The sequence below is a fragment of the Phyllobates terribilis genome, unplaced genomic scaffold, assembly GCF_046119375.1.
Source record: "Phyllobates terribilis strain yellow unplaced genomic scaffold, ASM4611937v1 Scaffold_12__6_contigs__length_324123572, whole genome shotgun sequence".
NCBI classification, from domain to species: domain Eukaryota; kingdom Metazoa; phylum Chordata; class Amphibia; order Anura; family Dendrobatidae; genus Phyllobates; species Phyllobates terribilis.
In genome coordinates, this window is record NW_027362772.1 from 76,806,821 (window position 1) to 76,818,839 (window position 12,019).

At 40.9% G+C, this 12,019-nt stretch overlaps 1 protein-coding gene across 1 annotated transcript; it reads left to right on the forward strand.

The window, feature by feature from the left end:
* The first annotated feature begins 829 nt into the window (after positions 1–829).
* Positions 830–11,294, forward strand: LOC141172132 (C-X-C chemokine receptor type 3-like). The gene is made up of 2 exons (XM_073655999.1): positions 830–935; positions 6,825–11,294. Exons 1-2 carry the CDS (start codon positions 915–917, stop codon positions 7,890–7,892), a joined length of 1,089 nt encoding a protein of 362 aa, XP_073512100.1. The 5' UTR covers positions 830–914; the 3' UTR covers positions 7,893–11,294.
* The last annotated feature ends 725 nt before the right edge of the window (positions 11,295–12,019 follow it).

The window sequence follows — 12,019 nt, forward strand, 5'->3', positions numbered from 1 at the left end:
GAATATACAGTATATCTGTCTGATCATTTCATATAGAGTCTGCAGCTTTTGACAACTCTGCAATTGCTTTCTCTACCTATCATTTAATCTATGTATTTTTCACAGACCACTACTATCGTTCTCATTTATATACTATTTGTAGTATGTTTCCATTGTATCTGTGGAATTTGTGGTATGTGTACAGTTTTTAGTGTTATGTCCATCATGTGTCTAATGTGTGAGAACCATGTGCATAATGTGTCGAGTCCATTAGTGGCAAATGTGGCATGTTTCCAGTATGCTAATTGCATGTGTTGACCTGTGACCAGTATATGAGTGGTGTTAGCACAATATGTTTTCAGTTGTCTACATTTTAGCTTCGTAATATTGTGATGTCTCTTACATTAAATTGAAATGTACCCTTTGCTGTAAGCATCACACTTGTCCTTTGCTGTAGGCACAAATTTCTTTATTGGACCTATAGAGTAATGGTGTTAAATAGAGGTGTAACCTGAAGCTCTTGAACCCCAATGTAAAATCCGTAATATGTGCCACTGATGATATTGAGGTATTTCAGTATGGCAGAAAGTGTTGGGGACTGAATGTTCATGTTACCTCTACACTTCCTATAGCTACATTGTTGATTTAAAACCTGTAGCTCTCCAACTATTACAGAGCCACTTAGTTCCAATAATGCAGGGCATGCTGGGTCTTATTTTTTTCCAACAGCTTGACACAGATTGACATATTAGATTCATGGATTTTCTACTATGAGATGATGCATGCTTGTGGGCACAGACAAAAGGCACGTGCTTATATTCTACATCCCCACCTCCCTGTCATATATCTTATGAGTGTTTCTGACTATGCTTTACATTCCACAAAACCATGTTGTGTTGAGCTGACTAAAACTGAAACAAGGGCTTCTGCTTAACATGTCCTATAGTGTCGACATGGTGAGTAAAGAATATTTTCATTTTTGATTGCACAACAATTGAATTTTGGAAATGGAGCAAAATAATTAGCAAAAAGAATTCATTGATTTCTGCAATACATATCAAAAAATGTAATAAAATAATTTTGTCAATTTTGCAAGAGAATTTAGTAAATTTAACTGCAACATTTGAAAAAATATATAATTCAGGGACTAACAACAGAATTCAGTTAAGTTTAATTAGTTCCATTTACAACATAATTAAGTAACTAGCAAAATGAATAAAAAAAATTGGTAGAATTCAATTATTTCAATTATTTAATTTTGAATAAAATGTAATCAATTTAACTTAGAATTCTGGAAATTTAATATAAGATTTGTGACGTTTAGAATTTAGTAATTCTTTGTGCTTTTAATGTAGAATTGAATGTTGTTAATTGATGAAAAAAACAATTAAGTTGTCAATGCCAAAATGTATCTTCATGACAGTTATCATCACATTTGGGTCTAGCATTTCGGAGGTGTTATAGTATAGTTTTCGTTATCAGTTGTAAAGTTTCCTAACCTTAAAAATGTCTTTCTATATTCTTATTACTAATCATGACTAATTCTTGAAAATGAAAGCATTTACGTTTTAGTAAATGTTTAGCTGTAACAGTTTAGTACAGTATGGGATATTGTGAAGTGATGTAAAGTGGGAATCTAACCAAATCATATAGATAGATGAGGATTGCTAGATAGACGGGCAGCATGTATCAGACATCGGCTGCTTGATTTCAGCCCCGGTGGCTTCTCTCCACCCAATTCTCTTGCGCGTTCTCTCCCTATACACACATGAAAGGAGACACCTGACGCTCAAGGGGAGGGAGCAGGGAGAAACCACCCAAGACCAACCTGTCCGACTAATCTTCCATGCGGCACGGTCCCCGACAGCGATGCTGCGATATTTCAGAGTCAAAAATGTCTGGCTGAGATCATACAGCCATGCGGCCCGTGGATTGGGCATAAACTTCATATACTTGTTTGCATTATTTATCTTGCATAGATCCTGAGTTACGTCCTGATTTTGATTCAATATGTAAACACATTTCAATACATATCCTGAATTGATCTTACGTTACAGATTGCATTATCCTCCAAAGTTATATCATGTATTGCACTCCAGAGCTGCACTCACTATTCTGCTGGTGCAGTCACTGTGTACAGACATTACATTACTTATCCTGTACTGATCCTGAGTTACATCCTGTATTATACTCCAGCGCTGCACTCACTATTCTGCTGGTGCAGTCACTGTGTACATACATTACATTACTGATCCTGAGTTACATCCTGTATTATACTCCAGAGTTGCACTCACTATTCTGCTGGTACAGTCGCTGTGTATATACATTACATTACTGATCCTGTACTGATCCTGAGTTACATCCTGTATTATACTCCAGAGCTGCACTCACTATTCTGCTGGTACAGTCGCTGTGTATATACATTACATTACTGATCCTGTATTGATCCTGAGTTACATCCTGTATTATACTCCAGAGCTGCACTCACTATTCTGCTGGTGCAGTCACTGTGTACATACATTACATTACTTGTCCTGTACTGATCCTGAGTTACATCCTGTATTATACTCCAGAGCTGCACTCACTATTCTGCTGGTGCAGTCACTGTGTACATACATTACATTACTTATCCTGTACTGATCCTGAGTTACATCCTGTATTATACTCCAGATCTGCACTCACTATTCTACTGGTGCAGTCGCTGTATACATACATTACATTACTGATCCTGTACTGATCCTGAGTTACATCCTGTATTATACTCCAGAGCTGCACTCACTATTCTGCTGGTGCAGTCACTGTGTACATACATGACATTACTTATCCTGTACTGATCCTGAGTTACATCCTGTATTATACTCGAGAGCTGCACTCACTATTCTGCTGGTGCAGTCACTGTGTACATACATTACATTACTGATCCTGAGTTACATCCTGTATTATACTCCAGAGCGGCACTCACTATTCTGCTGGTGCAGTCACTGTGTACATATATTACATTACTGATCCTGAGTTACATCCTGTATTATACTCGAGAGCTGCACTCATTATTCTGCTGGTGCAGTCACTGTGTACATACATTACATTACTGATCCTGAGTTACATCCTGTATTATACTCCAGAGCTGCACTCACTATTCTGCTGGTGCAGTCACTGTGTACATACATTACATTACTGATCCTGTACTGATCCTAAGTTACATCCTGTATTATACTCCAGAGCTGCACTCACTATTCTGCTGGTGCAGTCACTGTGCACATAAATTACATTACTGATCCTGTACTGATCCTGAGTTACATCCTGTATTATACTCCAGAGCTGCACTCACTATTCTGCTGGTGCAGTCACTGTGTACATACATTACATTACTGATCCTGAGTTACATCCTGTATTATACTCCAGAGCTGCACTCACTATTCTGCTGGTGCAGTCTCTGTGTACATACATTACATTACTGAACCTGTACTGATCCTAAGTTACATCCTGTATTATACTCCAGAGCTGCACTCACTATTCTGCTGGTGCAGTCACTGTGTACATACATTACATTACTGATCCTGAGTTACACCCTATATTATACTCCAGAGCTGCACTCACTATTCTGCTGGTGCAGTCACTGTATACATACAATACATTACTGATCCTGTATTGATCCTAAGTTACATCCTGTATTATACTACAGAGCTGAATTCAAAGTTCTGCTTATTGTTGTTTGAACCAGTCAACAAGCTTGTCCCAAGACATATCCTTTACAGATTAGCTTTGCTCTTTTTATGAAATGGGACATTTAGATGTGGGTCAAGGGGCAAGTGATGTCCTGATAATTATCATATCATATTCATTATTATTATAAGAATTACACAATTTTAACACTGTTCATGCACATTTGTTTCCAATAGTTTTTCTTTGTGCTGTACTGTTGCGTTCTTGCCTCATGCTTGTTTCTTTTTACTGTGGTCATTGTCCTGCGGGTTGAGCTGAGTAACTGGATAGAGCCGTTGCTCGACAGCCCTGAGTGTTGACGACAACATGTGACTGTATAGAAGGTGCCCACTACGCTCTTTGGTGAGGGTGTTACCAACACTTGGTGGCAAAATGACGAGACAATGAGTCATCAGACAGTGTGCGCCAAAGTAGTTTCCAGAGTGTGAGTATCTGGTAAGGATCCTTCAAGGTAAAACAGTTGAGAAAGAGTCCAAAAGATGGTCCCCAGTCTGTCAGAAGAGGAACAGTGTTCAAGCAGGGACTGACTGTGTGAGATCTAGGAATTTCTGAAACTTTTCTTAACTCTACAAATGTTTTGTTTTGCTAAAAAAAGAGACCGACACTGTAATTACGTTTGTGCCCCTGCCTGAACCTGACCACTAAGTCTCGTACCGTAAATGAGCTGCAACCACTAAGAGTCATATCTTCTCATGATTAAGAACAAGTGAAGACCTTCTTGAGAATTGTACTTTTTGTCCATCTTTATGCAATCATGACCATCGACACACTGCTGGCCAAGTAGACGTTTCTAACGTAGAAGTTTACAGAATTGAAGGTGCAGCTCCGGAGTATACTATAGGCTGTAGTCCTCAATAAGGATAATTCTAGATTGAAACCTGGAATCCGAAGATGAAATATTCTTTAGGTTACAATTTCAGTACATCTGGAGCCCACAACAATACCATCAATACAACTTCAGAGAAGAGTAACCAACTTATCGAGAACTTTTAGCCATAAGTTTCAGGTATATCTTGATATTCAGAGTTTGCCACATGGTCATCTTTGGTGCTTGTTCCAGTAGATCTCCCACTTTATATTTTAGGCTTGCCACCCCCCTACTTTACAGCAAATTTTCCATTGTTAGAATTGGACACAGAAATCAAAGGACCTTAGAGAGACCAGATCTGTTCCTCCAAATGTACCGTGGCTTTATTAATGTGGTTGTCCATGAGATACAAAATACCTAAAAGTTTCATCCTTTGGTGCACTTGTGCTGTATTCTTCACCCCACCTCCTTAGCATGTGCCACCTGCTTTGGGGACATGTACTGAAATTGCCCACTGCATAATTTTTCGCACTGCGCATGCGCTGCGTATTCACCACGCATGGCTGCAGGGCTCAAGCCTGCACAGGACTTTAGTGTTGACAACGCGTGGAGTGCATACGGCATACACAAAAGTTGGCATCCAAAATCACATGCTGAGTGTATGGCCTTGTGATTTGGAAGGTCAGTGGAAAGAAGGGACATAAGCTGGAATACGAAGGTCTGTGACTATACTGCGAAAAGAGTAAACTACAAATATGTTATTAAAGACTGCACGGTAATTGATTCTTAAAAAAACGAGTCCTAGAAAATCCTTTTAAAGTTAATGATCCATATTTGCTTTTCATACTATATAGGTGTCTATGCTTCTTTTTCATACAAAGTTGCTGCCCTTTACACGGACCTACTGGTTAATGATAAAACTTTGGCTGCCTTCAGTCACCACTAGCAGGGGCTATACTAATATGGATAATACAGCTATTTAATTACTTTAAAACAGGGGTCCTTAATATGGATCGCAGGTCAATGATCTCTGGCTCATGATGCTGTCTGACAGCTTGGTGTATTAGCACCAGGTCTATCAAACAGTTATGATGAGAAGGTCTCCAAATGGTGGCTTTTATGAGTCGTGAGTAGAAAATTTGGATGTCCTTGTACTCTCAGGAGGTGGGCAGATGTTGAATAAGTATGGTAATCTAGAAATAGGATAATGCTGCCAGTTAGGGAACTGCTTGAATCTGGGTGCTATAGTGTGATGGGTGTGCTTGATGCAAGAATACTGCATTTACCTGGATATAGTGGGAACCCCTAGATATAGGCATATTGAATATTGGATAAAAGGTCTGGGAGCACTCTCAGTGGAGAAGCTTTGGCTGTCATTATACCGGTATTGGTAGACTCTGGGTGTCACTGGGAGCTGTATGTGGCTTGCGGCCATCTCTCAGGAATTATCTTGGACATTGGTTATTTTTTCCTATGGGGCTTAGAACTTACAGGCAGGTAGTTGATAACTAGTACCTTCCTGTTCTACCTGACGATAATATCTGGTGGTGACTCTTCTGCTTCATTTCACCTCCCCCGACAGAGCAGCACCATCTCTTCCGATATGCAGTCGATGGGAAATCACTGCCGGTCATGCTAATTGACTGCCGACTCCCCGCAGTTAGGCAGCGGGGAGCCAGCTGTCAATCAGTATGACATTGGCAGTGATGCCCTATCAACAGAGCAAATCTGAAGAGAAGAAACTGCTTTGTCATGCTTCACTAGAAACATGAGAATCGCTGGCAGGAGAGGTCCAATGACTGCTTTATGACAGCAGAGATCGGTGCTGATCAGACACGGCAGATAGTTAGCAAATACCTGCCTGTAAGTTCTTAGCCTCATAGGAAAAAATTATCAAAGTCCCGGATACTCTCTTTTAGGCCATGGCCCCACTATCAGTATTTGGTCAGTATTCGGTCAGTTTTTTTTCTCAGGAATGGGAGTCAAAACCAGGAGTGGGTGATAAATGCAGAATTGGTGACTTGTTTCTAATATATCTTTTCTCTGATTGTTCCTCACATGGTTTTGGATCCCACTCCTGAGAAAAAATACTGACCAAATACTGACCAAATATTGATAGTGGGGCCTTGGCTTTAAGGTAAGAAAGGTTGGAGACCACTGCTTTAGAAACTAGTAAAAAAAATTGGTAAATCAGTTGTATTAATCTATTACATGCAATCAGATTGGTCTTCGGGCCGTACCATTGTGTAATAATGTCCTATAATAGTTCTGGTCTTTGTGTTGTATTCTGATCATTGTTATGTATTCCTCATAGGGTAATGGAGACTATGACAACATCACATTTCCATACTCTGACGTTTCCGACGGTGAAGATTATGGTATATGTCTTCATGAGGAGAACAAGATTTTTGACCAAATTTTTTTACCAACCTTCTACAGCATATTGTTCATAGCTGGATTGCTGGGCAATGGGCTCGTCATATTGGTGATGTTGACCAATAAGCTGAAGATGCAGAGTACGGATGTGTTCATTGTTCACCTGGCACTGGCAGATATGCTGCTAGTTTCTACGTTACCATTCTGGGCGGCACAAACAACTTTAGGCTGGATATTTGGAGAAGCCTTATGTAAGATAGTTGCGTCACTTTTCAAGATCAACTTCTATGCAGGCACTTTCCTCCTTGCCTGTATCAGCATTGACCGCTATCTCTCCATCGTATACGCTGTCCAGATCTACAAGAAAAACAAGAAGAAACACGTTCACTGGAGTTGCCTTGCCGTGTGGTTTTTATGTCTTATTTTTTGCATCCCGGATGCTCTGTATTATACCGTCTCATTCGAGTCTCGCACCAATTTCTCTTCATGTGACCCTTACTATCCCGAGGGCCATGCCAAGTCCTGGAAGATAACTACGACTATATTGTTCCAAATCTTAGTCTTTTTGATGCCTCTAATTTTTATGCTGTTCTGCTACTCCCACATAATAATTACTCTGCTGAGATCTCAGGGGTTTAAGAAGCAGAGGGCGATGAGGCTTATCATAGCTGTTGTGGTAGCTTTCTTCTTGTGTTGGACTCCATACAATATCGTAGCTTTTTTCGATATGTTGACCCTGCTGGAAATAATTAATGATTGTGCTGTCACAAGTAACATTGACTTTGCGTTATCCATCACATCCTGCATATGTTATTTACATTGTTGCCTGAACCCTATTCTTTATGCCTTCATTGGAGCCAAATTCAAGAATAACTTGTTGGAATTGTTCAGTAAAACAAGACTATGCCCACGATTCGTGGCCAAGCATATCAAGAGAAGGCAACCTTCATCAAAATCTTTCACTTGGTCTTCATCTGGTGATACTACCATGTCTGGGATTTACTAAGAATGGAGTTATGGTAGACTCTAAAATCTAGTTTTGAGAAGCTCCAAAGAGAAAAATTGCATCAAAAACTGCTAGAATACAAATTGGAACCAAAAAATATTATTGTCCTACCATCTATATTTACTCAGTTTGATCTCAACACAACTCCTCTACTTAGACTTTCTTGGTCGCATATCTAAGAGCTTAAGAACTTTGGGTCTTTACTAGAGATGAGAGGATCGATTCGCAGGACTCTTGTCCTGCAGCCAGGTCAATAGTATCTAGCGGCTAGATGGGAGGCCCGCAAATCTCTTACCTCTCGACATTACTTGCACAGCTTTTGATTAGCCAGGGCTGGCGTGACTTTATCTGTGTTTCATACAGCACAAGTGATGTTACACTAGCCTTAACAGATCAAATGCCGTGCCAGGGGACATCAGAAGGTAAGATATTTGCAGGCCAACCGTCTAGCTTCAAGGTACCACTTACATGGACGCTGGACTGGAGTCCCACAAATCAATCCGCTCATCTCTAGTCATTATCATACTCTATAGATGCATCACCTTCCATAATATGGAGGTCTTGGCAAAAAGGAATCCTCAGACTTAGGAAGTAGATTATTGATGAGTGAACCCCATAATCACACAATAGAAATGAGTGATCGATTTGATGAGAATCTAATCAAATTTGCGTCTTATTTTTAGGGGTTCTCTGAAATGGGCGAATTCGAACAACTTGCAATTTTTGCTTTGCTTAAATTTTATATAACATTTTATACACTGAAGATTGCATGAGCCAGAGAAGTATCACGTGAAATATTGTGCTCCGAGGTGAGGCTTCCCCATATAGCCTTGCTGCTATCACAAAACTTAGAATAGCACAGGCAATCAAGAGGGTCTATTATAGACTGTAAATATAGTGGAGGAAATACAGCAGGCAATTTATGGTGAATCTGGATAGTGAGAGCACATCACAGCTCAAAGTTTAGCCATAGAAATAGAGAAAGACATAAAACACTGAATAAACTGTGCAAATAGTGTGTGACAGCACAGTGTGAAGAACAGTTATCATCCATTTCCCCAAAGCCATATATGTTGAGATCATTACCAAGATTGTGTTTGCGTTAGAGTTTAAAAGGGTTTGGACACAGTCCTATGAAACCTTAGCGTGTCATTCATGTCTTTTCAGGGCAATTGGAGTCTTTAGAGTACTTCAGATTTTCCATAAGTTGAATTTCCTGGGAAAATTCAGCAAAGCTATTGAATTCGAGTTTTGTGAGATTCAACACATATGGGAATGAAAAATAGAGCTAAAATTTAAGCTACGTGCTCCATTGGGAATGGAGATCTCCCTACTGATGATCAGTGCAGGTCCCAGTGGTTGGACCTTCACCGGTCAGAAAGTTATCACTGATTTTTGAAAATTTGTGTTCACTGGACAATCTTTTTGAAAAAGTATATAATATAGCTTTGACCCTGTAAGAAGAAAACTGTCTCTGTAGAGCAACCTATAGATGGCTATCTTGTAGATCAGAGGTCCCCAACCGCCGGTCCGCGGACCAGGACCGGACCGTTGGGGTTTTTCAGCCGGTCTGCGGCGCCGCTGACAGTTGTAGAGGATCAGCAGGGAGAAAGCCAGCATGTGATCAGTAGCCTATAAGAAAAGAGGAGGAGGGACTGGCAGTGAATAGATAATTATCCATGCGGCCCTACTCGCAGAATGTGCTCAGGCAGGAGCAGGGACAAGCAGGTCATGTGTGTCCAGCGCTCCTTCCCCTCCTGCTAGCTGCGAGTTGGAGGGGGAGGGGCTCTGGATGCTAATGGGCAGCTAGATATGATGTCAGGTGTCCCACCCTTATGACTCCTGTAGCTGTGTTCTGGTGTCGTGCGGCCCAGCAGCAGATTTTCTGGTTAAAGTGAAAAAAGCAAATAACAGTGAAAATTCATAGCAGCAGTGGCTGTGTCCAGTAGCAGCAGTAGTGGTCATCATCATCAGATGGGACCTAGATGGGACCGTCTTGTTGCAGGAAAACAAGCCCAGTGCTCCCACTGATCCAGGGAAACAAGCCTGGTGCTCCCACTCATTCTGAACCTATGGTAAGTTGAATCACATTCTCATTATAAATGTCATAATTATATGATAAGTATGTACTAAGCTCCACCCCTCCATAACCCCACCCACATATGACCAAAGCCCCGCCCCCACCCCCACCGGGCCATTGAAAACTGGTCTTGCTTAAAGCCGGTCCCTGGTGCAAAAAAGTTTGCCGACCACTGTTGTAGATCAATGTCCATCCCATTATATATGACTCAATCGTCAACTGTTGGCTTTATCAGGATAAAGGTTTGGACAATGATTCACAGGAAAGTCACTTATAGGTGGCGCTAGAGAAACACTTTCTGAGTTAACCTATGTTGAAAAACTGACCAAAAAAAATATGTTTATGCCTATAAATAACACAACAGAATGTATATTTATTTATGTGTATTGTATGTTTTTTAGGTTTATGCTGTTCGTGTCATATTGTACTCAAAAATAGCAACTTTAATGTTATATTCTATTTTATATTCTTTTTTTCTTTGCACAAGCCACATTAGAGAACACCTTCATCTAAAAGATCTGAACATCAATATTATAATAACCAGGGCCAGTCTATAAGGATCCCGGGGCATTTAAAAGGTCTTCTAAATTTATGTCTGGCCAGTTAAAAATTGAACTTGGACACAATCATAAATCAGCTTAGAAGATCATTCAGGAATAGTTTGCTGACGGAGTTAGCCATGAACCGGATTCTGCAGTCTGCTATGATGTACTATGATACACAGAGGCTGTAGAAACCTCAGTTCAAAAATGCTTTACAGCCAAAAATACATGCATTTAAGGGGGTTATTTATTTTTTGTTTTTTCCTTTGGGGCTAAGAACTTACCGGTAGGTAGTTGTTAACTACCTGCCTATTCTGCCCTGCAACGATCTCAGGTGTCGATTCTCCTGCTTCCTTTGACCTCATGTCACCATAGCTACTTTTCCTCTTCGGTCTGTTCTGTTGACGGGGCATCACTGCTGATGTCACGCTGATTGACAGCCTACTCCCCGCAGTTAGGTAGTAGGGAGCCAGCTGTCAATAAGCATGACATCAGTTATGACGCCCGTCGACAGAGCAGAGCAGAAGAGAAGGAGTTGCTCTGTTGACGTGATGTCACTAGAAGCAGGAGAATCACCGGAAGGAATGATACATGACCGCTTGAACAGATTGTTAAAGCAGAACAGGTACGCAGTTAGCAACTACTTGCCGGTAGTAAAAAAAAAAGAAAAGTCAAGTGAAAAAAATGCCTTTAAATAACATAAAAACTTGTAATTGTACAGCAGTAATAGTTCTGGGGGTACAAAATATGTAAAGTATATGTTTTTTTTACTATATAGAGACTGAAATAAAAAGGATTTATTAAACACTTGTGTTCATTGTATTTTTTTATTTTAGTCAAGTCACTTGGTCAATCTCGTCCAATTAGGAGACTTTTAAAGGGTAACTATCATAAAATAAAAACAAAAAACCTTTTCATATGTCATAGTGAAATGTCAGAAGATCTGATCACAGGAGGTCCACAAGTGATCACCCCCAACAATCACGAGAAAAAGGGGTATAAGCACTAAAGTGATCGTTGTGCTCCATTGATTCATCTCACTCATTGCTCTCATCTCATCGGAGAGCAGAAGGAGGACTGTTTAGATTCATATGTGAAGCCCGGGTGGAGGAGAGAGCGATAGATGATAGTAATACGTCCGAGTCGGTTGGACCAGGGGACGCCTCTCCTTCCCCGCTCGCTGGCCCACCCTGAGAGTTAGGGGGGTACTCGGAAGCCGGGCCACTGTGCAGGGTGGATGTAGTCGCGGCCTAGGCCCGGTCCGTGCCCAGGGTTGTCACATTAAAAAGTTAAGGGCTAGGAGGGACGGTGACAGTGATTCGAGTGGTTATATTGACTACGCCACCTGTGGTTTCTGGTGATCCTCCACCAGCGCTGCATTCAGTCCTCTGAGGCGGGATGTAGTGGCAGCAGAAGATGGTACTACTCCCCACAGGCGGAGCAGGGCCTCAGGGCAGAGGAGATGGGAGGATGGGGATTGTAGTGGGAGATGTGGTGCGGTATCA

Excerpts from the sequence above, each read along its gene's own strand:
- LOC141172132 (XM_073655999.1), top strand. The coding sequence starts at position 915 with ATGTCCTATAGTGTCGACATG. Across the intron at positions 936-6,824 it reads TGTCCTATAGTGTCGACATG|GGTAATGGAGACTATGACAA; the intron begins GTGAGTAAAGAA and ends TATTCCTCATAG.